Source organism: Ascaphus truei, chromosome 2 (assembly GCF_040206685.1).
Source record: "Ascaphus truei isolate aAscTru1 chromosome 2, aAscTru1.hap1, whole genome shotgun sequence".
In the NCBI taxonomy this organism is placed as follows: Eukaryota; Metazoa; Chordata; class Amphibia; order Anura; family Ascaphidae; genus Ascaphus; species Ascaphus truei.
Genome location: NC_134484.1, coordinates 251,893,325 through 251,919,296, shown reverse-complemented (window position 1 = coordinate 251,919,296; position 25,972 = coordinate 251,893,325). Strand labels below are relative to the sequence as shown.

At 42.5% G+C, this 25,972-nt stretch overlaps 1 protein-coding gene across 2 annotated transcripts in view; it reads left to right on the top strand.

The window, feature by feature from the left end:
- EXOC3 (exocyst complex component 3) overlaps nucleotides 1–24,689 on the top strand; it is a 72,342-nt gene extending 47,653 nt beyond the window's left edge. For both annotated transcript variants that reach the window (XM_075586035.1, XM_075586036.1), the window contains exons 7-13: nucleotides 6,961–7,061; nucleotides 9,115–9,225; nucleotides 11,568–11,715; nucleotides 12,866–12,988; nucleotides 14,410–14,571; nucleotides 16,219–16,346; nucleotides 20,926–24,689. In XM_075586035.1, coding sequence (XP_075442150.1) covers nucleotides 6,961–7,061; nucleotides 9,115–9,225; nucleotides 11,568–11,715; nucleotides 12,866–12,988; nucleotides 14,410–14,571; nucleotides 16,219–16,346; nucleotides 20,926–21,103 — 951 coding nt within the window. In that variant the 3' untranslated portion in view covers nucleotides 21,104–24,689. The remainder of the gene's footprint in view (nucleotides 1–6,960; nucleotides 7,062–9,114; nucleotides 9,226–11,567; nucleotides 11,716–12,865; nucleotides 12,989–14,409; nucleotides 14,572–16,218; nucleotides 16,347–20,925) is intronic.
- The last annotated feature ends 1,283 nt before the right edge of the window (nucleotides 24,690–25,972 follow it).

Below are 25,972 nucleotides of genomic sequence, written 5' to 3'. Positions count from 1 at the left end.
CAGTTGTTACACTGGCAGCCTCGTGGGACAGCGTCTGACGTCTAGCTCGCGGCACCACGCTGAGTGCCGTCGGACAAAGATGACGTCACCATGCAGGCGTCGGTCGGGAAAAGTGCCGAAAATGCTGCTTAATCATCAAAGTACTTGCACAGTACAATGGGTTACATACAGGTCAACAAATGGTATATTCCAACGCGTTTCGTAGCACTGAAAAGGCTACTTCAGGGAATAAAGATGTTAAGCAAATGCTCACAATATATACCACCTATGAACCTGTGATTGGCTAATTGGCAATCAGATGGCAGCCAATAACTGGCTATCATGCATATTTAACATACAGCTGTGTACATAATTATTTAATCTATTGCTAAAAATACTTTAATATAGAAAATTCAAAATGATATAAAATATAGAATAAATACAATTATAAAATAAATATATAAAACAGTTGGCAATGAATCTGCTCCATATGAATACTGAAAGAATAGAAACAAAGGGTTAATAACATTCCATTGAATGTACAATGAATTGTATTAGGCATGAAAGAAGTAAATACATTCAATAGAGAGACCAAATGTCTACACCGTCATTTAACCCCTTCGGGGAAAGAGACTCTAATTGGTAAATCCAATAAGTTTCCTGTACAGAAAGATCTTTTATTCTATCACCTCCTCTCCTTCCTCTAGGGACATTTTTAATCCCCTTAAAGCTCAAGGTGGATGGATCTTTATTACGGTACATTAAGAAATGTTTAAATAGACTGTGTTATTCATACCCATGTCTAATATTCCTTATGTGCTCTTGGATCCGCACTTTAAGACATCGTTTAGCGCGGCCCACATATTGAATATTACATGCACATTCTATTAGGTATATTACATGGGTTGAATTACAATTTATGAAATCCTCGATTTTAAACTCTTCATTTGTTACAGCAGATTTAAATGTTTTTCTATCTCTGTGTAGATGTTTACATACAGAACAATTTCCACATGTAAAATTCCCAACGGATTTATAGAGCCATAACCTCTCTCTAGCATTATGTGGAGAAAAGACAACACTTGGGGCAAGTGTATTTTTTAGATTCTTAGCTATTCTATATATAAATTTGGGTGTTTGTGAAATATGATCTCCAAGTATTGTATCATTACATAGAATTGCCCAATGCTTTTTAATAATCTCTTCAATTTTAACATTGACTGAATTAAAGGTAGTGATGAAGGGAACCTCCAATTGTCCACTAGGGCCTGTTGGTACTTTTGACACTCTAGGTACAATCATGGAGTCCCTGTTCCATACACCTGACCTTATCCAAATCTGCCAATAGACTAGATTCCGGGTATCCCCTTTCAATAAATTTATGAAATAATTGCTGAGCCTGCTCCTCGAAATCCTCAGGGGTACTACAATTTCTTTTTATTCTAACAAATTGGCCCCTAGGAATGTTAGAAATCCACGTCCTCTTGTGGTAGTTGCCATCAGTAAATTATTTGAATCCACTTCTTTGAAAAAGACTTTTGTGGAAACATTTCCACTATCAGTAAGTAGCAGTTAATTTCAAATCCAGGAAATCAATTGAACTCACATCTGATTTGCGACTGAAAATTAATTTCATGTCATTATCATTCAGATATTTAACGAATTCATTCATATTGGACTTATCGCCATCCCATACGCACAGGATGTCATCAATGAAGCGCCGCCAAACAATTACATTGTGATGGAATGGATTGTTGGGCCAGATCTTTTGTCTCTCCCAGTTCCCCATATACAGGTTTGCGAAGCTGGGGGCAAAACGTGTCCCCATAGCAGTCCCGCAAACATGCAAAATGAACTGGGAGAGAAACATGAAGTAATTAAGAACTTTGTAGGTGATCTGAAATTTGATGGGAATCCAGGAGAGGGCTTTGAGGAGATGAGCAGAGACTGTTTTGTGAGAGTGTAATTATTCTAGCTGCAGAATTATGGATAGCTGGCAAAGGAGAAAGTTGAGAGGCAGAGAGGCCTGTTACCTATATGTTACAATAATCCAAATAGGAGAGGGTAAGGAGATGCTTGACAGAGGATAGGGCGGATCTTGGCAATATTACAGAGGAAGAACTGACCTGTTTTAGCCATGTCAATCTTAGACAGCGTGCTTTGGTGAAAGGTTTGATAGTAGAACAATTTACGGTGATGTAAAAGGGGTTTTGGGCCATGTTTAGGGGAAAATATGAGGAGGTCAGTTTTAGCCATATTAAGTTTAAGGCGACGAAGTGACATCCATGAGGATAGATCCAGGAGACAATCCGAGACTTGGGACTGGATTGTAGGTGAGGGTAGGGGTGGATAGATATATCTGCGTATCATCTGCATAGAGATGATACCTAAGGCCAAAAGGGTTGATGAGGTCACCAAGTGATTGCGTGTAGAGAGAAAAGGAGAGATCTCAGAGCAGAGCCTTGAGATTCACCAGCAGACAGATCAACAGAAGACAAAGACATGTTAGCAACAGAGACAAAGAATGTTTGATGGGAGAGGTATAAAGAGAACCAGGATAGAGCTTTGTTGCGAATCCCAAGGTAGTTTAGAAAATGAAGGAGAAGAGGGTGGTCGACTGTATCGAAGGCAGCAGAGAGATTGAGCAGGATTAGTAGGGAAAAGTAACCTTGGGATTTTGCTTCATGTAGATCAGGGGTGCGCAAAGTGGGGGGCGTGAGATTTTCTGGGGGTGGGGGTACGGCTATTACAGAGGCCCCACACTTCCCTGAAGGCATTTAAAATAAATGCTGGGGATCACGTGAGGCCTCTGTTACTTTACTTACCTGACCTTCCAGTAACAAGTCTCCATGGCAACCCGGCATGAAATGACGCCGCGGGGTCATGTTGCCATGGCAACGTGACGTCACTTGACGCCGAGCCGTGCGGGGGGGGGGGGCGCGAGCCGGAGAGGAGACAGGGAGGTGCATGCAAGAAACTTTGCGCACCCCTGATATAGATCATTGGCTACTTTGGTGAGCACAGTGTTTGTTGAGTAAGCTGAACGAAAGCCAGATTGTCAAGGGTCAAGGGACATGGGAATTAAGAAAGTTGATTATACGGGAGAACAAGAGATGTTCTAGCAGTTTGGAGACAAAAGGCAGGAGGGATACAGGGCGGTAGTTAATAAGGCACGTAGGGTCTATGGTTTTTTTCTGAATGGGTGTGACCACAGCATGCTTAATGGAGATGGGGAAGTGCCAGAGGACATGAAGGAATTGAAGATATGGGTGAGTGTGGGGACTATTCATGAAACTTTGATCATACAGAAACTCTTATTCAATGAGAGATTCTGTACTATAATCCCACCTCTCTCCCGATTTGGTAGTGTTGCAGTTTAATGCATAACATTATGTCTGCATTTATCATGCACGCTCCAGTGCTAGACAAGTAACTTGAGCAAGAATTAACACTGATTTGATACGAGTCAGAAGTACGGATGTAGTGAGATTTAGCATCCCCCGTGATCGAATAAGCAAAGTATGCAACGCTGGGGACAGTCTGCTGCGATCGTGCTGCAGGGGTCCATGCTTCTAAATGACCTCCTCCCCTACTTTAATCCTTCAGTGCTGCAACCACCACGGTCGCAGCACTGAAGATGTTAAGTCTTGCTACATCTGTAAAAGTGATCTGTATTTACGTATTACTTGCTGCACATCTTCTAAACATGGGAAACAACAGCTTTGGGGGCTGACTTCCTCCCTCCAGGCACAAGGAGTCAGTCATTCCAGCCTAACACAGAACATTGGAGATACTATTGCACTGAAGGCCTAAATAATCACTCCAGAAAATGGCTGCTTACCTCTCGTGCCGCCGGGCCCTCAGCACTTCCGCATAACTTGATCACGCCAAAGACCCCAGATACAGGGAACGGAAGTGGAGGGAGCTCCGTTGGAGCGGTCACCCCGACCTGCCCCTTAAAAACGTGCATTTGTCCATGACGTAACTGGTACGTCACAAGGGACCCTGGCGTGCCCAAGGCCATGACTTACCAGGTACATGAATAGGGCAATGAAACGGTTAATTTAGTTAGGGTGATTGGGGTCTCCAACCCAATGATGAGTTTTTACAGATGGGAACATTTGGCAGACCAGGTGGGCTAATTGAATTTTATCTGCCATCAAATTCTTTGTTTCTGGTTTTCCTAACTAAGATTTTGTCATGTGTGTGTATATATAGAGCAGTGTATCTTGGTATCCGTTGTGATGTGTACTATTAGTGAATTTAGGCAAGTGGATTAGGATAGGCATGATGAGTTAAGGAATAGCTTTCCTTCTCTTCAGAAATTCAAATATACTATATCCCAACAGAAGCCAGGGTAAATGACCTGCTAAGTATTCCATCTTAAATTTGTTTCCACTGAAGTCTTTGCGGAATCAGCAATGATGATATATTCGAGACTAGAATTTGCTGCTTGACATCTACTGTATATGTCACCTAAATAGAACACATCTGCAAAGGTTCCTTCACAGGTCAAAACAAAATATCTTTTATGCCTATAAATTGGCTAGTTATAGCAATCAAGGAAAGCCCCCTGGAAGCCTGTGAGTGTAACTAATAATATAGTATCTTGCATTTCCTGCTCTTTTTCAAAAGTTTTTAGTGCTAAAAATCATTGTTTTAATCATCTTTAGCACATTTTTTAATCATCTTTAGCACATTGTTTTTTTATACTTTTTTTGGTTAAGGAACCCTATAATTATATTGGGAAATTCAGAAGAACCCCAACCCTCTCTAATAGTGCATCTGAGATCAGATGCATTGTAAGGAACCCCCAACCCTCTCTAATAGCGCGTCTGAGATCAGATGCATTGTAAGGAACCCCAACCCTCTCTAATAGCTCGTCTGAGATCAGATGCATTGTAAGGAACCCCCAACCCTCTCTAATAGCGCGTCTGAGATCAGATGCATTGTAAGGAACCTCAACCCTTTAGGGATACCCGGGGATCCCAATGGTTCATAGCAACCCTTGTTGAAAACCACTGCTCTAGCAACTGACTATGGTAACCTTTTAGATTGCTTTGTGGAGACCTCAATTTTAACCTCCCGGACACTTAATATCTCAAACGCTTATATCTCATAATGGAGATTAAAAAAATAAAAACAGCAGTGGAAAGGGGGAGAAGAGATCTCTTAAATAAAGAAAACATAGAATGCAAAAAACTCATTGGTGATCAGTGCGGACTGCTGCTTAAATTGATAGATTAGATTTTTCCTGTATGCCAAAGTGGGAGATATAGGGAGTAGAAATATGGAACAAAGGGAAGCATAGAGAAGGGGTTACTTAGTGCATATATTATAATGGGATGTGTCAAGTTATAGATGTACAGAAGAGGTTGCAGTGGAACACTCTTGCAAGATGATGTTTAAATAGATCTGTACATACCAGTGCTCCTTGTCTCCAGTGAGAACCTGCAGCTATCCCAGTAACGATTAAAGCGTCAATACAGGTGTCGTTTGTTGTTTTTTAATTACAGTGTTGAAGCGGGGGTTCTCCGGAGCTGAACTGTTAATTTTAGCTGCAGGGAGTCCCTGCTTCCAGAGATACCTCCATAAGGGGTGCCAGGATCTGCAGCCAGGGAACTTGTGTGCCTCACGTAACGACAGCATTTAAATGTTCTGCGTCACGTGGGCCAATAGAAAGTTGGGATATCACACGGTGCATGTTCCTATTGACTGGGATATTTAAACTGCTCAGGGATACCGGCACCTCCTAGGGAGGTAAGTATCTCGGGAAGCAGGTGGTCCCCAGAGCTGACATTAACACAGTTCAGCTCCGGAGACTCCCTGCTTTAAACCTGTAATAAAAATAAATAAAATATGAAACCCGTATTGCTGCTTGAAGCATAAGAAAGAAGGGAAGTGGGCACCACAGGATTCCAAATGATGCTGTTTTTTGTGCAATATTGAAAGCACCGTTTTACCAGGAATAATATTTTCAGATTACTCAATTTAAATATGCAGTATGTATTGATCCGGTTTGATACATTTGGTGCCAAAGAGTAGCACCGTGATTAAGGGCGCGTAACCTGGCGGTCTGCGGCGTACTGCGGTTTGAATAATGGAACTTTAAGATCACGTTTGTTACATTGAATGCAGATGCTAAAGAACAGTAATGACCTGTTATACTGCATACGGTTACCAGAGTCTGATTTGCCTATATACTGCAGTGGCACCTGAACAGCATTTAGTGTAGGTTCCTGCTAAATGGAGTTTACCTTTATGGGGGTTAGCAGGCTTGAATCAATTTTTGATCAGAAGATCCAACTAAATTACTCTTTTGTTATAAGAATTAGGATCAAAATGTCCGATTTCACTAATAAATGGCAAGCCAGTTTGTTTTTTGTATTTGTTTTCTATACATGTACCGTATGTCCAGTTCCCTTTCCCTAGGTGCATACTTCATAAAGGCATTGAAAGTTATAGTGTTACTGATACATTCCATTACAGGGGCAGGTCTGAGCTCACCTAATTCTGTTTTGCTGGACAGCTATCCTGCCAGGTCGCTCTTGTGCAGCTGTACCACACTATTTTAAGTTCAGGGGACTTTTAACTAGTGAAGATGCCGGATTTAAAGCTCCTTCCTTGGGAAACAATATGGACTCCAAACCTTGTGGGATTCGACGGGCCAATAGGAAGCTGCAACGTCACCGCTTGCGGCTTCCTATTGGATGATACTGGCAGCCATATTGAATTCTCTATGAGAGAGCACTGGTACCTTCACTGGTAAGTATTTCGGGAACTGGGGGTTCGCTGGAAGTAGGGCGGTTTAACTCTGGAGCACCCACCGGTTACAATAATGTTAAAAAAAAAAGTTAAATGTTGACACGCTTGCTCCTTTAATCCTCGGCAGTGAACGTGTCGGCAGCGTGTTGCGGTTTGCCGTAGGGGGTAAAATGCTGAGTGTGAAGCTAAGCCTTTTCATGTGCTCTCTCTTCGCAGATGTTTGAACAAAATCTGCAGGTGGCTGCTCAGATTAGTGAAGATTTGAAAAAAAAAGTTCTGCAGTTGTGCCTCCAACAGATGAATGCATTTTTGAACAGGTACACAGAGACATATGGACACCCTAAAGCTCATGGTGCCAGACAGCCCTGTACTGCATTGGACTGCTCATAGCTTAAAGAGCCTGTATTTTAGGTCATGTGCAAGGTGTGTAACCTTTTCTCAATTGATTGACCCCAATTATTATATTATACTAATCTGACAGGAGAAGACAACACAGAGCGCACCAGAGGTGAGTATAAAGGTATATTTTGACAAATAAAAGTAGTCAATGTAGACTTACAATTCAAATATCTGTAAATCAGTGGGTTGATGCTTGATGGTGCGTATTGCCCGTTCAATCGCCGGCTGAGACCCTAGGAGTAGGATGTTCAGACTGTCTGTCCCGCGCGCAGGGATCAGCTCTTTGTCGGCAGTGACTCCTTACTTCTGGGTTCTGCCTGATGAAGTACTCTTACATGTGAAACGCGTAGTGGTCAAGGAATGTAGCTAATCGGTTCAGTATTTGCTGTGACAACTAAGTAGAGCATATCGCAGGCACGCGGACACGCTAGGCTTCTGCACATCTGAAACGCGAACCCGGAAATAAGGAGTCACTGCCGACAAAGAGCTGATCCCAGCGCATGGGACAGACAGTCGGAGGAACTTCCTACTCCTAGCGTCTCAGCCGGCGATTGAACGTGCAATACACACCAGCAACCCACTGATTTACAGATATTTGAATTGTAAGACTACATTGACTACTTTTATTTGTCAAAATATACCTATATACTTACCTCTGGTGCGCTCTGTGTTGTCTTCTCCTGTCTTGTCCACGCAGTCTGTCTTCGGTGGAGTTTGTGGGAGCTGGGAAGGCTCCCACTCACAGCAACTGCAAAGAGATGAAGCTGTCATCACCCATTGTACTGCTGCGGCCAAGTTTATTCGAGCATTTGCCCGTTCTTGGCCGCAGCAGTAGCCTGGCGCGCGCCCGAGTGTGACGGGCGCGCGCCGAAGCAGCGGAAGAGCGCCCTCCGATCGGGGCGCTCTCCCTACCGCTACCGGGTCCGCCGGGTCCCCCGGAACCCCCTGCCGCCGTCCCGCAGATCGCGGGACACTAGGGCTCCCTCGGGGAGCCCTGGACGCGCGTGCAGGGGGCGCAGGCTCCCGAAGACGCGTGACCGCGCGTCTATGACGCGCGGCACGCCGAGGGGCAGCCACAAGCAAGCCGGGAAATATCCCGGCTTGCGGTACCGGCCACACTTTAATAAAGTGTGTCGGTAGTGTACATCAATTGAAAGCACGAGCGCGGATGAAACCGCTTTTTAGTCTGATAGACAGTAATAATGGGCATATTTAAGTAATCATCCCTGAAGAACAGGGGTATTACTGACCAATAATTTCCTGGCTGAGTTGAAGGTCTGAAGGAAAGCCGAGGGTGGGTGTGTGCGGCTCGACCTGTTGAGTAGAGGGAAACCTACATCCCCACCACTCGAGGTTGGGCCCTTGGATTTCTCACCCCCTCTGGGGGAACAAGTCACTGCCCCAGACCCATCTTACAGCATCTCCCCATTCTCTCTCTCCCCCCCTTCTGTACCACAGAAGTCTGATACAGTAGATCCTTTCCTCCAACTTCATGTACTGCTGCTCTTTCAACCAGTGGCCCACCACAAACCATCCCGCCCTCCTTCCCTCGCTCAACCATCAGCCTGTGGCAACAATTTGAGCCCACAGACAGCTCTATCTTCCCACTCAAAGCAAACAAAGTGAGTAATGAAATCTTGTTTTGTGATTGGTTAAAATTCCTGGTGTTAATCACGATTAACACTTGGATAATTAACCAATCAGAAGGTAGGATTGTATTCTTCATTTTGTTTCGAAATGATAACAATAATATCCAATATTTGTTCAATCTGCAAGAATTAAACTACAAACAAAAATGCATTTGCTTTTGTAATTTTTTTCATAGTAACTATCATCCTGACTGCTGCACACTCCATGAAATCCATGGTCTGTAATCCTTTTGCCAGGAGAGAATCCCCTGCACCACAATGGAAATATTTGGAATTGGGGGCCTACAGTAAAATCTGTAATATTTGTATTTTCCTGTCACAGGTACAAAGAGGAAGCACAGCTGTATAAAGAAGAACACTTAAAGAACCGCCAGCACCCTGCTTGCTATGTGCAGTATATGATCGCAATCATCAACAATTGTCAAACCTTTAAGTAAGGACGCTAGGTTAGGAAAATGCAGCTTGGCACAGAGAGCATGCCGGCTTAGAAGTGTAGTCTTGATTATCCACAGGCATTCAGCCGTTGAGGCCGTTTTCAGCCGAAAATGCAGCTTGACATGGGATGTTGGGCCAAAAGCAGGCTAAACGGCCACTTCGGAGAAAGGAGCATGTACTACCCCCTAACTCCTGTAGCACCATTTCTGCCATTTTTACTCTTTCATACTCTTTTTGAAGTTGGGTCTGGAAGTTAAACTCCGCACAGCAGCATAGTGAGTAGTACAATGGAGTATACCATTTTATAGCACTTTGTATAGGCGTTCATACCAAGCTGAAGAGGAAATGCTGCAGAGGAAGTTCACAATTGTAGCCACTTTGCAGAGTACAATTAGAAATACACAATCCTCAGTGAGCTTTAGAAAGCCCAGATACACAATATTATACATTAAATTGTGGCAACTGGAGTGTTTCTGGGAACGTGCCGTTAAGATTCACAACAGAAACAAAAAATCAATGCGCATCCAATATGACTAAAATGGCTTCATTTATGTATGGATAATTTTCTAAAAGTAAGTGTCCTGTACTACGACCTTGTGGTTAGAACAGATGACCCCTTTTAATGCCGGAGGCCTGTGGCACCAAAGTGCTACGTTGGTTCTGGCAAGCTGCGATGACATAAACTCTCATCGGTCATCAGGTGGCTGCGATATCACCGTGGTGACGAGCGCGTCCGAGGAGGAGGCCCGTCCTCTTCCGCTCAGATCGGGATCGCTGCTCCGGCGATTTTCCTCAAGAAATGCGCAAAAACTTTATGATGTTCACTGACCTTAACAACGGCCACCAGCGTGCCGGCCCTTAGGATGTTCAGTGCACGTCATTAGGGCGACCAAGAGGTTACGTCCACTACATAGATGCACGTGTCATGCAAGGGACTCTTTTGGAGGTGTGTGGTCCCTCGCCTCGGCTTCAACTCGCCTCTGTTCAATCAGTAGGTGGCACAAAGGATAGCAGTAGTTGCTGAGAGATTTTCTTGCCACAGGAGAAAGGTGGAAATCTGTATAATGGTTTTTTACTATATCTCCTGGATAGCACATGTACTGTATGTTCTAATTTGTAACTTGGCCACTGCACACATCATGTATCCCTCGCTACTGACGGCAACGTTGTGGTGTTTGATGTTTTTTTTTTAGGACTAGTGGAAGTAAATACAAAATACCACTTGTGGTGGATTTGCATGTCTCAGACAGGTCTGCAACCCTGTCTTTCCCCATTATCGCATAGTAAACCGTGCTTCCACTGCAGCCAGGGATTCTGGGTAATGACATGCAAATCAGCACTCTTTACTTCTTATCCATTTTACCATTGACTCCTATGAGCTCATGCCTGCTGCATTACACAGCTTTGCAGCGCTGCCTGGGTTATAGAAGTGCAAATCCAGTAAACCTACTCACAGACAGCTGTTTTGACCTTTTTAGTCTCATCAGTGTGAGTTTGGTTGATGTCTGTGCAACGTGAATCTGGTGCGTGGGTATAACAAGACATTAAAAAACCAGTGGAAGGAATTCAGAAGACACAATGGGTATTGCAGGGGATGTGAATTTTGATTTTTTTTTTCTGTTGCCATTTATTCAGACGGTCTTGACTATATTATTTTACATTACTCTGATGGATAAAAAGAGGGCATTTGTTAATACATTTTAAACATAAGTGCTGGATAAATTGGATTACGCCTTTCAGTCCAGGCAATTGAGGTTGCGCATTAGTAGTCCATAGTAGAGGCGTAGTAGTATAGTAGTAGTCCGGGTATAGTCCCGCCAAATTATGTATATATGGATCTGCCAGCCCTTGTGGGCTGTACAAGAATAACACAATTAAAAACCAAAACTTTGGCTGTCTCAAGCTTCTTTTTCTCATATAGTGATATAATATATTAGTAAATATTATATATTCATCGGTAATGCTATATTTAAAATTGGATATATAGCATTGTATATGATGAAGCAGGGACACTGGGGGAGGGGGGGGAGCCTCCTTGGAAACCTCAGATATTTATAATTGTTTGTGCCCGTTTTGGCTGTCGGACTACAAACGTCCCCGTTGGTTCACCAGTAGAAAGTCACAACGTCCTCTTCGGGTAGTGCAGCGGCTTTAATATTGGGCCGAGCCCTGACCCTACAGCGATTTGGGATCCGTCGGGCACATATCCTGCCATATAGCGGTTACGGCGGGGTGCCGGATATTGGGGCACCACAGAGCAAACAATATAAGACAAAAAGATGAGCAGTGCGGCGACAACCATTGCCTGGTTGTGTAAGTATTTCCGTTGTTGTTTGCCAGGGAATCATTTGTCAGTCTGAAAAGGAAATACTTGCCAAATGAAGAGGATGGGATGGCGAGCAGCTCTTCCGCTGTGGACTCCACGTTGGACGTCATCGCCAAAGACGGATGTAATCGCCTGCTAGATGAAGTCTTCATGGACTTAGAGGTGAGAACATTCTGCCATGTTTTCCAACCTGTTTTATTATCTGTATATCACACCAACTAGCAATGCAGGGATTTGCAGTGTAGACAATGCATACAGCAAACAACATATGGTCTTAAAGGTGTAGTTCCTCCTAGGACCAAGGTGTATGTATAGCAGTGACATATGGATGATTCACACCTTTTTTTTGCCCAACATCTGATACCAATGGTATTAAGGGTAAATATGTTTGTTGTACAGGCATACCCCGGTTTAAGGACACTCACTTTAAGTACACTCGCGAGTAAGGACATATCGCCCAATAGGCAAACGCCAGCTTGCGCATGCGCCTGTCAGCACGTCCTGAACAGCAATACCAGCTCCCTACCTGTACCGAAGCTGTGTGCAAGCAGGGAAACTATAGAGCCTGTTACAGATGCATTACAAACCCTGTCTTAAGGATAAGAGAGGGTGAAATAAGGGGTTTTGCCTGTGCAAAGTATAGCTGGACAGACAGTGATATCAGAGAAAATGATGCAACAGAAAATAAAACCTCTTTCTTACTATATTTACAAACAAACTAACTGTACGATGTGTGAAACACATACGCACAGCTCGAAAGATAAGCTCACTCGGGGCCGGTAAAACGTTTGGGGTTGCGAGTAGATAAGTGGTGAAGAATTGGAACGTATAGTAGGACAGCATTGCTGGCAGAGCTAGCAGTCGCCGTACTATTAGAATTTGTGCCTCACCATACCTCGTGTAACACCACGCAAGGTATTGTGGGTTGCAAGTTCAGGAAGCAGAGCAGGGATTGACAGCTCTGCTGCCAACGTAGTTCCCCTGCACCGGCAGTCTCCAGTGTTATGCTTGACGTCTTTAATTGACTGTTTAAGGTTTGTTTTCTGAGCCCTGGACATATACATACATATGCATGTGTATACACACACACACTTTGATAAACCTGTAATGTCTGGTGATGCAGGAATTTTTCTTATGGTGATACAAAAAAAAGATGAAAGGACTTCGGCCTTAATACATCACAAATGATTAAGTTCCGGTGATTAAATCTTTATTTAAATGGGACATGAAATATGACCCTTGCTACCACTGTAGTGCTCACTAGAATTGGCCCACAGCTGTTTGCTTGTCTAATTGTTTCATTGCTTCTCAGCAACATCTCAATGACCTGATGACAAGGAAATGGCTGGGAGGATCGAACTCTGTGGATACCATATGTGTCACTATAGAGGACTATTTCAACGACTTCGCAAGAATTAAAACACACTACAAACAGGTACTGATGGTAAAACTTTATATCACGCAGGTTTGTGAAATGTCTTGCCTGTGCCGACTGTGTTCTCCTAATTCTTCACAATGGGCAAGCGTTTACATCTCATTCACAACTAAAGATGCTGGTTACTTGTGGGTTGGATAAGAAATTTAGGGCAGGGGTTCTAGCACCCTGATTAGTCAAATGTCAGTTGGAGGAGAGTGCCTGTTGCATGGGAGACTTTCAGTGGGGACTGGTCAGGGAGCCCAAGGTAGGTCCTTGTTAATCTGCGCATTACGGTTGATGTGAAAAGGCCAAACAAAGATCTGCAGCTCGGTTGACCAAGTCACCAGATGTGAATTCTTCTCAGGAAATGATGGGATAGGCCATGTTTTGCCATTTTCACCACAAATGATAATATAATTCAATCATTTTAAAATACATGAGGTATGTCTTTTTTTTGCTGGTAAATATTTGAGAATTTTTTTTAAATTTATTTATTATATCTTTTATTGTATGTTTGTAAATCAACTACCGAGACCTTTGCATAACTAATATATAATACTATATTCTTATATATTAATATATAGTATATGCGTTTCTTTTTCTTTACAGTTCACCTTTACTATAATTTTGTTCATTCAGATCACACACATTGCTATGAATTTATTTCTGTATTTTTCTAATACTGGCAAATACTTGAAATGTATACGTTAATATTTGTCTGGTCCTGTATATGGCTTGACTACCATAACTTTGAAAATACTGCTGCTCATTTGCTTATTTTGTGTATAATTTTACCTTTAAATGAAGAAGTATGTATTGCTAGTAACGTACCTTACCTGACCAAAACAACTGTTAAGTATTAGATAACATAGTATATTTTAAGTAGGTCTGCGACGTTAGTAACAGAAGACAAGAAGCCTCAATGCTACATACAATCTGACAAATTATACAGTTAAATACTTAACGGGTTTTCTTTTCATAAGTGGGGGTCATTTAGTTACATTCTTTGGCAAATGCATTTTAAGCTGGCAAACCACACAAAGTATCCCCTCTTGCAAGTCCTAACACAGCTGTACCTGCAGAAAGGTCTCATAACCCCTCTAATGGAGGGAGCACTGTCTTAATAGACAGGTCATTCACAGGTGCATAATAAGACCTGCCATTTAAAAGTGGGATGAGTGATCTTGAAACCAGGGAGGAGGCGTCAGAAACCTCCAAACAATTGTTTACCAATAGATATGTACAGATACAACCCCTACAAACTCAGAACCCAAACCCACCACACCATATACTGTATATTTGTGTCAAAAGGAGTGTTACTGGGATCGTGACCTCATGTATACAACAAAAGACATAAAGCCCCAATGCTACTTCCAACATATCAAATGATATACTTTTGTTACATACTTATCTTAACAGTATGGTTTTATTTTCCCCAGAAAATGACCGTAAAGGCCCACAGGAAAGTGGTGACCGAGTACATTAAAGCGATCATGCAGAAGCGCATTGCATTCAGAAATGCAGAAGAGCGGAAGGAGGGAGCTGAACGGATGATCAAGGAAGCAGATCAGTTCAGGTTCCTGTTTAAGCGCCTTACTTCTGTAAGTGCTTGGCCCTCTGAGACGTAAAGTTACTACAGTATAAATATGGTTGGGAAAATGTTTCATACATTTATACTAGGTAATTGTGCAAAATTCACTTTTCACTGTGCGGGACAAAATCCCCCAGGTCTGAGGTGGTGTAAGCATCCTTATGTAGAAATATATGTAAAAATATAGCACCATATGGCAGAAACGTGAACAACAAGCTTGGTGCGTTTGATGCCACCTGGAGCCGAAAATGGTTCAGTGTATATGTATGTGTTTGAATTATGAAGACTGAGATGGAGTATAATGAAAGGGAGGGGGGGAACACAAATAAATACATAAGGAAACAATCATGGCCAAGAGTTATTGGTCAGCAGAAACCTGAAATTACAGTGTTGGACTTCAAGGATTCAAAGGTGGTAGAGGGGGTCTGTGGCTATTGAGTTATGCTATGGGATCCTAGACCAGAGGTGGCCAAGTCCAGTTCCAGTTCTCAAGGGCCACCAACAAGTCAGGTTCTAAGTTTATTTCTGCTTCAGCACAGATGGTTCAATCAGTGGAGCCACTGATTGAGCCACATGTGCTAAAGCAGGGATAACCCTAATACCTGACCTGTTGGTGGTGGATCTTGAGGAAGGCAGTTGGCCAACCCTGTCTTACTGTAGACCATTTTTCATATTTAAATATTGGTGCTGGTGAAGTTCAACTGTATTATTTGTGGCACTTCAGAGGAAGGACAGAATGTGGGAAGTAATTACTAATGGAATTAAAAAAAAGAAAATATACTAGAAATCTTTATACTGTTAATAAGTGAATATTCTGGTTTGCATCCTTTGCCTGATCAATACCTAATGTAAGGGTTCTTTAAACTGAATCTGTTCTTCTGGAGCAGGGGGGAAGAACTAGGACAACATAGGAAATGAAAGCACTGTTAGAATATTCAGCTCGTTGTGAACCATGTCGGCTAATATTTGATCTGTCACGGGAAAATATACATGAACAATTCCACAGATTTAACATGGGAATAAAACAGATAGGAGTCATTGGAAACGTTGATGTAAGGGGGAATTACCACTTTTAAAATCGAGCAGTGGTTTCTGGTGCTTGCAAATTTCTAGTCACTGTATAATGGGTACTGATCTCCGTTACTTTTTGCACTGTCATAATGAAAGTTGATGAATTTATTTGATTCCAGCGCTTATCTGTTTCTGTTTTAGGGGCATAGATCTTCTATAAAAAATATATAGAGATAGTTAGACACTATCTGAGGTGCACAGTCTTAATATTTGTCAGGGTAAAAATATTTTGAACTTGGGCCCATAACCATTACTTTTAAGACATTTAGAATCAATGATGAGTTTCTTATTTATTGAGAGGGAGCAGCTCAGTGAGTAAAGATACTGACTGGCACTGAGTCGGGGGAACCTGGTTCAATTCCCAGTGTCGGCTCCTTGTGACCTTGGGCAAGTCACTTTATCTCCCTGTGCCTCAGGCACCAAAACATAGATTGTAAGCTCTATGAGGCAGGGACGTGTGCCTGCAAAATGTCTCTGTAAAGGGCTACGTAAAACTAGCAGCGCTATACAAGAACATGCTATTATTATTATTTATATGCTTACTTTCCTCCTCTGTATTAATTTTGTATCTTTCTATCCTTTGTAGGGATTCAGTGAAGAGACAGATGGGCTCTGTGACACTATTGTAGACATTGCAGAGGTTATAAAGCTCACAGACCCGTCACTCCTTTATCTAGAGGTCTCCACCCTGGTCACTCGATATCCAGATCTCAGGTAATGCTTTCCTATACATTTGACAAAAATGACCACAGAATCACCACTACAGAAGAACATTTGAGAGACTTCCTTGAGTTTCCAAAATATTCATAGGGCCTGGGTGCAGGAAAAAAAAAATTCTGATCCTCCTAGATGATGTTTGATGAAGGATCCATGGTGACTTTCTAAAGGTTGCCTTTTATCTGACTTTCCACGGTAGAAGGAATTGTACATTGTTACAGTATGGTGCTGCCTTTGAATCCTTCCATCAGCTCAGCTGAGAGGACATGGTAAAAAAACGTATTAAATTAGAAGTTAGGACTAGTCTGATCTGGGGTTACCATGTCGTGGCGGGCAAGGGCATCATACTTTGGCCAAAATATGTAACTAAAACTGCGTGTTCTGGGTAAGCTTATCAGAACACATGGAACTGGAGATAGATCTATCTGTAACGCTTGCGCTACCCACCAGTAAGACAGGGCCCCTGTACTCAGGTGGGGAAGTATAGAACCACGCACCCACGGAAACGTGCCTGACAGGCGGATTGTCAACGTAGCCTGGTCTGGGTTGGAGAGAGTGGGTTAGTCCAGATATTTGCCAAGGTCTTGGGATGGAGAGGTCAGAATAGTGAAAGTCCGTTAAGCCGTGGTCTGGGGTTGGAGAGGTCAGAATCGTAGAAGTCCCTTTAGCCGTGGTCTGGGTTGGAGAGGTACACATAGTCGAGGGTAAGCCGGGGTCGATATCCAGAGGGGTTTAGTAGTCAAGCCGGGTCGATACACGTAGATTCCAAAAACTGCAAGAGAGAGCGAGACAAGAGCAACGCACAACAGACACAGGAGCACAAGGCTACAACTAGTTATGCTCAGCAAAGACGCTGAGCATGAGCAGGGTATAAGTACTGGCGTGAGCCAATAGAACAGGAGGCGGAGCGGAGGTGCGGCCCCAACGGGAGTCGCGATAGGCTGCAGGAGACAAGTGGCATCCGATTAGTTGCTTCGCAGCTGGGGAGCGATATGCACTGCGCGCGAGAGAAGAGCAACGCATCCGAGGGGGGCGGAGATAAGCTCCATGGCAGCATTATAAAAGCTGCACGTGTGCGCGCACTGAGTAAGGCCTCGGGCATGGTGCCTCGGGCCGTGCTGATCAGCGCTCCTGCTCTGCATCGCCTGCTCAAACTGGAGCTTTTTTGTGTCCTGGCAGGCGAGGCTGTGAGCGCGCTTTGGGGGCGGTGCATAGGCAGGGCGGAGGCGTGACGGGAGGCGGATCGGAGGCGGGGCTAGTTCCTCGCTCCCATTGGATGTTAGCGGTCACGTGACCGCTCCTCCACTTCCATGAGCGGCAAATTTTAAATTTGCCTGTCTCTCCAAAATACGTGAGCCTCTGCTCGCATGCGGAAGCGGCGCTAAAGCCGCGCTGATAACAGATGCAGGGGTTAAGTGCATCTGCTCAGCAAGGCTCACCGTACTCTGTCCCAGGCCTAAGCAGAGATGGGGTGCGCACACGCGCTGGTGCCAGAGCGGAGGCCTGTGCGGAAATATGTAAGGAGGGAACACGTCGCAAAGGACGTGTTCCCCCGATTCCTTACACTATCTATCTATCTGGTGACCGAGACGTTGTGCTATCGAGTGTTTTAAACTGGACTGGTTACAAAGATCCCACTATTATACACACTGAAAGAATCCTTTATAAAAATTAACTTGTAATAATATACAATATATAAAAAATAGAAAGGAAAAAAAAAATCTAACGTTTAAACCTAGTAACTTTCTAAACTAGCACAGTAGCTAGAGAAGGCAACCTCGTGAGAGGAATCAGTGGAGCACTGCACGCAGGGTAGGGCGCAGGTAGAATGCAGATAGAAACGGCACACCATGAATAAAAATCTAATTTAATAAGTGACTGGAGACATAACAAAAAGGAACAGAGTAGTGCACTCTGACGCGTTTCGGGCCTTGGCCCTTTGTCAAAGAGCACTGTAACTCTTCCTCATGCCCCTCAGTTATCTAGGCAGTATACATTGTATATAAACACACACACAAACAGGACTTATGTAGGTTTATTTAGTTTAGTTTATTTAGCACTAATATTGTCTCCGATTGTCTACTAGCTATATTCCATTATTATATAAAGCAGTTATTGTCTGCCACCATCATGAAAGACTTGATTATATATATATGTATGTATATATATATAAATGTGTGTGTGTGTGTGTGTGTGTGTGTGTGTGTGTGTGTGTGTGTGTGTGTGTGTGTGTGTGTGTGTGTGTGTGTGTGTGTGTGTGTGTGTATATATATATAAAATTTCCTCACTAAATAAATGGTGACAAGTTAGCACTATATACTAGTGATACAAATCATTTTGAAATACCCGTTTGGGTGTTTCCCCTTTTTAAAAAAAAATGAATTTGGATACTATCTAAAAGGGAGCAGGGATATGATTATATACCAGGTGTGTCTTTTAATACAAGATGTGTTTGTGTGTGTGTGTGTGTGTGTTATACATTCCAACTATATGGCATATTTGGCATATTATGGCTATGATATATGAGTAGCTGGGAAGGGGGAGGAGGGATGCTTCACTCTTAACTATGAAATGCAGTGTAAACATTTATAGAATTGAATTGAGGTGCTACCTAATGATCAAAATGCAATTAGCTAGGGAATAGGTGGGGAGAACAGGAATCCTCTTTGTTGGTGCACACTGTAATAAGTAAGGAAGGTGGCCATATGGGCCAACAACATCACATTAGAAGAAAACCATATCGGTGGTCTATAGAGGCAGATAACAAGTATGTCTAGAGTTAAAGCCTAACCAGTAGCAAAATGTGGCTAATAAGGGCTAATGCCAAATTGTGAGACCTAATAATGAAATGGTAGCAGGCACGTGAAATTATAAAGTGCTGCTAGTTATTTATAGCTAGTTGTCACTTGCTATAAAACAAATTTAATGACCCATAGGGTAAAACTATTAATGTGAACTTCCCCGAAGAAGCCACTAGGTGGTGTAACACGCGTGTTGGGTTATTCAGTAGTCAGACGTGACTACTGACGGTCGCATTTGTGAGAGGTTGGAGATCTCAGGTGGCATTCTCTCCCTGAACTCCTTGGGAAACACCTGACGTAGCGATCTTGTTCTAGGAACAGATTGAATGTTATCAGGCTCCCTGTACTTCACTGAGGCTGTATTTATTTCTGCATTGGTTGAGTGGCATATTTTACCAAGTGACTAAGGCTGCACCAGAAACATTGATGTGGTTTTGAGTATTCCACTAACATGATCAGGAGGTGTTCTTACCAAGCTACTCTATTGCCTATTAACTTCCTGGGCATTTTTTGGTTAACCATCTCACCACTGACATCAGTGGACACTTTTACATCAAGGTATTACACTATATGTTACAAACAGACTTTTTGCCGATTAGCTATACCACTTGTACAATAATATAAGTATCTTAAAGATGAGTCTTAACTCAGTTACTTTATTGCCTTCATCACTTTGAGCAGATTCTGCCTCCTATCCTGACACAATCAGACACTGCTGGAATCAATTACACAGGCAGTGTGGGCTGAATATAGGCTTTTTTTTGCAGTTGATCCCTCATTTACACCCTCATGGTTACTATTGGCAATCATTTCCAATTACACCTACTAGGTTGCTAGAAGCAATTAATTCAGATTGCCTAAATGCACACCATTGGCAGTTTATACACCTTATACTGTATGCCCCCCTTTGTTTTAACCATGTCTGCTCACTGCAGCAGCTTTTATTATTTAGTTCACGTTAATTGTTTTACCCTGTGAGTCATTAAAATTGTTTTTATAGCTAGTTATTTGTAGCACTTTATAATTCAAAGTGCCTGCTACCATTTCATTATCAGGTCTCACAATTTGGCATTAGCTCTTATTAGCCAAACGTTGCTACAGGTTAGGCTTTAACTCTAAACATAATTATTATCTGCCTCTATAGACCACCAATATGTTTCTTTCCTAATTTTTGGATGTTGGCATATATAGCCACCTTCCTTACTTTTTGGAGTGTGCATCAACAAAGAGTAGCATCCCTGTTCTCTCTCTCTCCACCTATCGCCTAGCTAATAATATATAAATATATATATATAGCAAACACTTCATCAACCTCCACGCCACTGGTTTCTCCTTAAAAAAACGTCTGTATATACACCTTTATGGGACGAGCCTTTATATTATCCCTGTGCATGCCAGTATATCGAAGCCAGAAATACTATATATGTGTACTGGCCTCATAAGATACTAATGATATACCTATTGGTCCAAGTTATGGCCCCACTGATTTATTTTAATTCGTTCTAGCGACGATGTGTACAGTATGTGCCTTTTTTTTTTACTTTGCATTATTAAAAGATTACGTTTTATTATAGTCTTGAGGTGTCTAAAAGAATGCAAAGGGATCTTCTAGTTGTTTTCTATAATCCTTTTCATATAGTCAATAATCAAATAGGGAAGACTTAGTCGCTGATGCTACTGTAGCAATATATCACTTTATTTCATACGTTTTTGTGTCAAGATTTTGCGTCCCACCGCGACCTTTCTCACACTCGTTTTTCCTTGTGTCTCTGCAGAGATGACCACATAGCGGCGCTTCTTGCTGTGAGAGGGGACGCCAGCAGGGAGATGAAGCAAACGATCATAGAAACTGTGGAGCAAAGCCAGAGGCAGCAAAGTCCAAACTACACGCCAATATTCAAAGACATAGTCCCAAGTGCTGCGACTCTAAGTGTGCCAAAACTTCTCAAGTAATGCTGTATACTGTATGACCTTGTATTCACATTGACATCATACTTCATTCTTTCCTTCAGGAGCGGTGATTAGGGTACGCTTTTGTTTAGCTTTTTAGCCCGTAATGACAGCAAGTGCAGATTTAACTGCACAATACCTTTTTGCTTCTTGATGTATTAAAAATGGTGAAGGTGCCTTTAGATCTGTAAGAAATCTTCCTGATTGACCCCATATCATGTGGGTCGTTTTGCATTCATTGGCATTTAAACCTTCCTTTGGCTGACCTTTTGGTCACCGCCTTCACCTGGGCAGTAAATGGGGCATGACATTATAGCCACATGGTCATATTGATGAAACACCATTTGTACTTTACAGTCATAATGAAGGTCCTCATGGAAAAAACAGGTGTTTTATTAACACAACACCCTTTTCATTTGTCATTGATTCTCTTAACATAAAAAAAATGCCTGAGTTACCATGGGATAATTTCCCCATATGCAGCCAGTTCCTAATATGTAATGGGGCCAGTTGGTATGTGGGATTATAGGATTCACTTGATACATTTTGCTCTCTCAAAAATACATACTAAACTTTTGAATTATTAAACTTTGAGGGGCTGGGGGGACGACTCAAATCATAGCACACCTAAAATAAACCATTAAGAACTGGATCATTACATTATAGAAACGGTTTTGCTATATTCATGCTCTCTGTAAAGGCATTTAAAACCGTTTTAAGCTGTTGCAAAGGCAACAGACATTAACGCTACTGGGAGAGCAGTTTAAAATAAACACACCATTTTTTATTAGACACTTGTTGGGAGAGTTGGGGAACATTTCTAGAGCAGAAACACTTAAGCAAAATGGCTGAATGAAGCTCAGTGTGACTGACTGATAGCCTCTGCTTTTGTCCTCCACTCTCACTTGTTTCAGATACTATGTAAAAATAGAAATAGGGCAGAGCACTGCCACAAATCTGGAGGTGGTTCACATTAGAAAAATAAGAAGCTTTATTGGATCATTAGAGACCCCTGATTCAAAAAACCGCACCTACGCGTTTCGGGACGTGCACCCTTTATCAAAGTGTATGGTGTTACACGTTGAAGAAGGGTGAACGGCCCGAAACGCGTAGGTGCTTTTTTTTGTATCAGGGGTCTCTAATGATTCAATACAGGCATACCCCGGTTTAAGGACACTCACTTTAAGTACACTCGCGAGTAAGTACATATCGCCCAATAGGCAAACGGCAGCTCACGCATGCGCCTGTCATCACGTCCTGAACAGCAATACCGGCTCCCTACCTGCACCGAAGCTGTGTGCAAGTGGGGAGACTATAGAGCCTGTTACAAATGCGTTATTTACATCAGTTATGCACGTATATGACGATTGCAGTACAGTACATGCATCGATAAGTGGGGGAAAAGGTAGTGCTTCACTTTAAGTACATTTTCGCTTTACATACATGCTCTGGTCCCATTGTGTACGTTAATGTGGGGTATGCCTGTAAAGCTTATTTTTCTAATGTGATCCTCCTCCAGATTTATTTGTGGCAGTGCTCTGCCGTTTCTATTTTTGCCTGTCCACCCGCTCTGGCAGATTCTGCACGACGTCTGATCTTTCCTATGGACTCCTATGATGGACAGGATACATGGATACCCACTGAGTGAGCTGTTTCAGCCGTTTCCACATTTAGGACTTATTATTCAGTTTGGGGGCAATATTGCAATGTTATCTCTTGTGCTTATGCCATTGGCGGCACTAGGTACTAGTTCCCCACTCCCTAGCTATGGGATGCTGTTATTTTCAAGAATTTATATGGAGTCCTATTGAGGAGTTTTTATGTCATCATATGGACACAATTAATCTCTGAAGCACCGATTCTCTCTTTAGATATTATGTGCCTGTTTGGGCCTTTTTCGGCCCCAAAATCCCCATTGTAGTAAAATATTGCATTCTGCAGGGTTTGTACTGCTGCGAAATGAGTCTCTACATGTAGAACTAGATTTTTTAAGTAGAAATAGTAGTGCAAAACCATTTTGTGCAACGAGAATGAAACCGCTAATTCCATTCGCTTTAATTTAAAGAGTAAATGAAGTACTTGTGGATAAAACAGCAATTTCTGACCGGAAAAAATAATAATCCATGCATGAGGTTTCGGGGCTGCATCTGATCACATCTAGTTTCCTCCAGTTCTTTCTTGAGATACAAGTGAAAAGAAGCATTGTTGTGACATTGATTTCATGTTCTGTCTGTACCTACTGTAATAACCAAAAGTTTTGTTATTCCACACTGCGGAAATGTTTAAAAGCAGCTAGCGGGTATTAGGACTTGCTAGTGAGTGTAGTTATAAATATTGGCGGGATCCAAATGTCCTGTCAGTCTCTGGCCTGGATTTATCAAACTACAATATGGGATATCACACTGATTCAGTGGTAACTGCTATTCAAGTCAGTGGCCAGATGGGAGTTGGGATACGCTATATTGTGGCTTGGTGATGCCTGTCCTCTTGTTTTAGAGGCACTGGCAAATATTGAAGTGGTTTTACAGGCAATTCCTGCTCCAAAAATATAGGCACAGAAAAGCAAAGCAGTCATAAAAATATTCAGCCTCCATCTTATATTTTCCTTACTTGTCCTTAGTGTGCATTTCGTCACAAGGATTAAGGACTAATGTTTTCTGCAGATACATTTATTCTGTCCCCACAAATTCAACAATGTAGATGCAGATATAATATAAATGTCACAAATCACACCTTCAAACAGAAGGATTTTCAGATTTTCTGATGGGTGGTAGTTTGAAAATAGTTCATTCTTATTATAGCTTTACATTGTAGCATGGAGTTTTCTAAGCCCGCGTCCATAGTATGAGCGACGGCGCAAGCTCCGAAAACAAAAGGCCGTAAGGCAATGCGCACGGCCATAGAGCATGCCCTTAGTCATGCAATTCTAAAGGCCACGGATCGCTTCTAGTACAGGCGCACATGATGTAATGTGCTCTGTCGCATATCCGAGGCCCAAGGTGGATCAAAATGGATATGCCAGGGGTGCGCAAACTGGGGGGTGCTAGATTTTCTGGGGGGGGGCGGGCGCGGCAGTTATAGATTAACTATAGATTTAAATTAAATGCCGGGGGACCGCGCAAGGCCTCTATAACACACACATACCTTCCTTTTCAGCGTCGCGTCGTCATAGTATCCCGGCGTCAAATGACGCCGCGGGGCCACGTGACATCACGTTGCCATGGCAACGTAATGTCACATGACCCTGTGCGTCATTTGACGCCGGGGCCGAGCAGGGGAGTTGGGCACGGGGCGCCGAGGAGAACAGGCAGGTGTGCGCACGGGGAAACGTTTGCGCACCCCTGGGATATGCGACAATGCTACGGTTTTTAAAAACAAGTTTGACATACTTGATTAATATCTCTACTTGTTGCAAGAGCTTGTTTGCATGTCTTAGATACATCTGTTTGGCTTTGCAAATTCCTGACAGAAGGACCTGTTCATCTATCAATTCAAGGATCTATTCATCCACTTTTTTTCCCTGAAGGTTATTTAATGCACTGGTTTCTAATAGTTGATTTTAACAAAAATAAAAATGTTGTGGAATGTGTTTGTTGTCGTCCATGTGCTTACTAGTTTGATTCCGTTTTGAAGATCGACAAGGCCTTGAACAAAATCCTCATTGAAAGTTGTCATGTTTGTGGGGGTTTTTAAATGCCCAACAGCTTCACTGTTACTGCATTTTTGCTGACAAATGGGTCTGCAACATATTGAAGCAAACAATATAATGCCAATGTATATTAATCTGCGACTTATACATCCCAATACCAGAACTATATTGTAGTATTTTATTCAGATATTCTTATTTTCTCTGCTTATGCCTTGCAAATCATTTATAGCGCTTTTAATTTAATGAATGGGCCAACGTGTGTTAAACTCAAACACTATATTACTTACTAGCAAGGTTCTGCCTTACTGTAAAAATGCAGATGCAGCCAGCCTCATTGCCTCCTGTGGTAGGATTTGATATGTTTAGAACACTGCCACTAAATCCTATAGAAACTGTGATGTTCTGCATGATAATGGGATATGTTGTGTTACCTGGGGGAACAAAGTCATGCTTTACATCTGTGTATCTCTGCATCTGTAACTAGTCCCATAACTGGCAGAAGGGACAGCAAACGTTGCCTTGGAAAAGTTTGCAAACATGCTACATTAAAGTCCAAGAAAGACTAACCCGAGCCGAGGAAGGGGTTGCATTAACGTTTTACATTAAGGGGTAAACAATATATACTATGAAGCAGCCATTTTCGTCTTAAAATCCCGACTGATTTAACAGCTTTGGAGTATATAGAATTTAGTCCCTACGCCTGGGAAATGGTCCAACTCTCTTTCTCCTGCCTTTTTGTTTTTCATACAATAGGCTCTCCAAGTTCAGTCCTTGAAGGCCCTCCAACTATCCAGGTTTTCTGGGCAACATCTACAATAGAACAAAAAATAAAAGTAGCGCATGGAGGGACACTATTGTAAAAATAATGTTACTTTATATATATATATATAAAAAAAACTTCACAACACTTACATAAAAATGTATGTTCCCATCGTCCTAATAGGACTCGGTTGTTCACTGGACCTCGGTTCCAGCCGATGTTAACGGGCACTCTCATCCACTCAAAGGAAAAGCAGAGAGAAGGGGGAACACAGGGGCCAGGTAGAGTCCTATTTAACAGCAGAGAGCTCGCAGATCAGCGGTAGAAGCCGGACGAGGTGTTCTTGCTAGGGGGGGTTGACTCCAGGTGGCCGTCGTCACGGCGTCTTACGACATCCGTCATGGAACTCCAACTCTCTACCTCAACGCGTTTCACGTCTATGATGCTTCATCGGTGGGTGAGT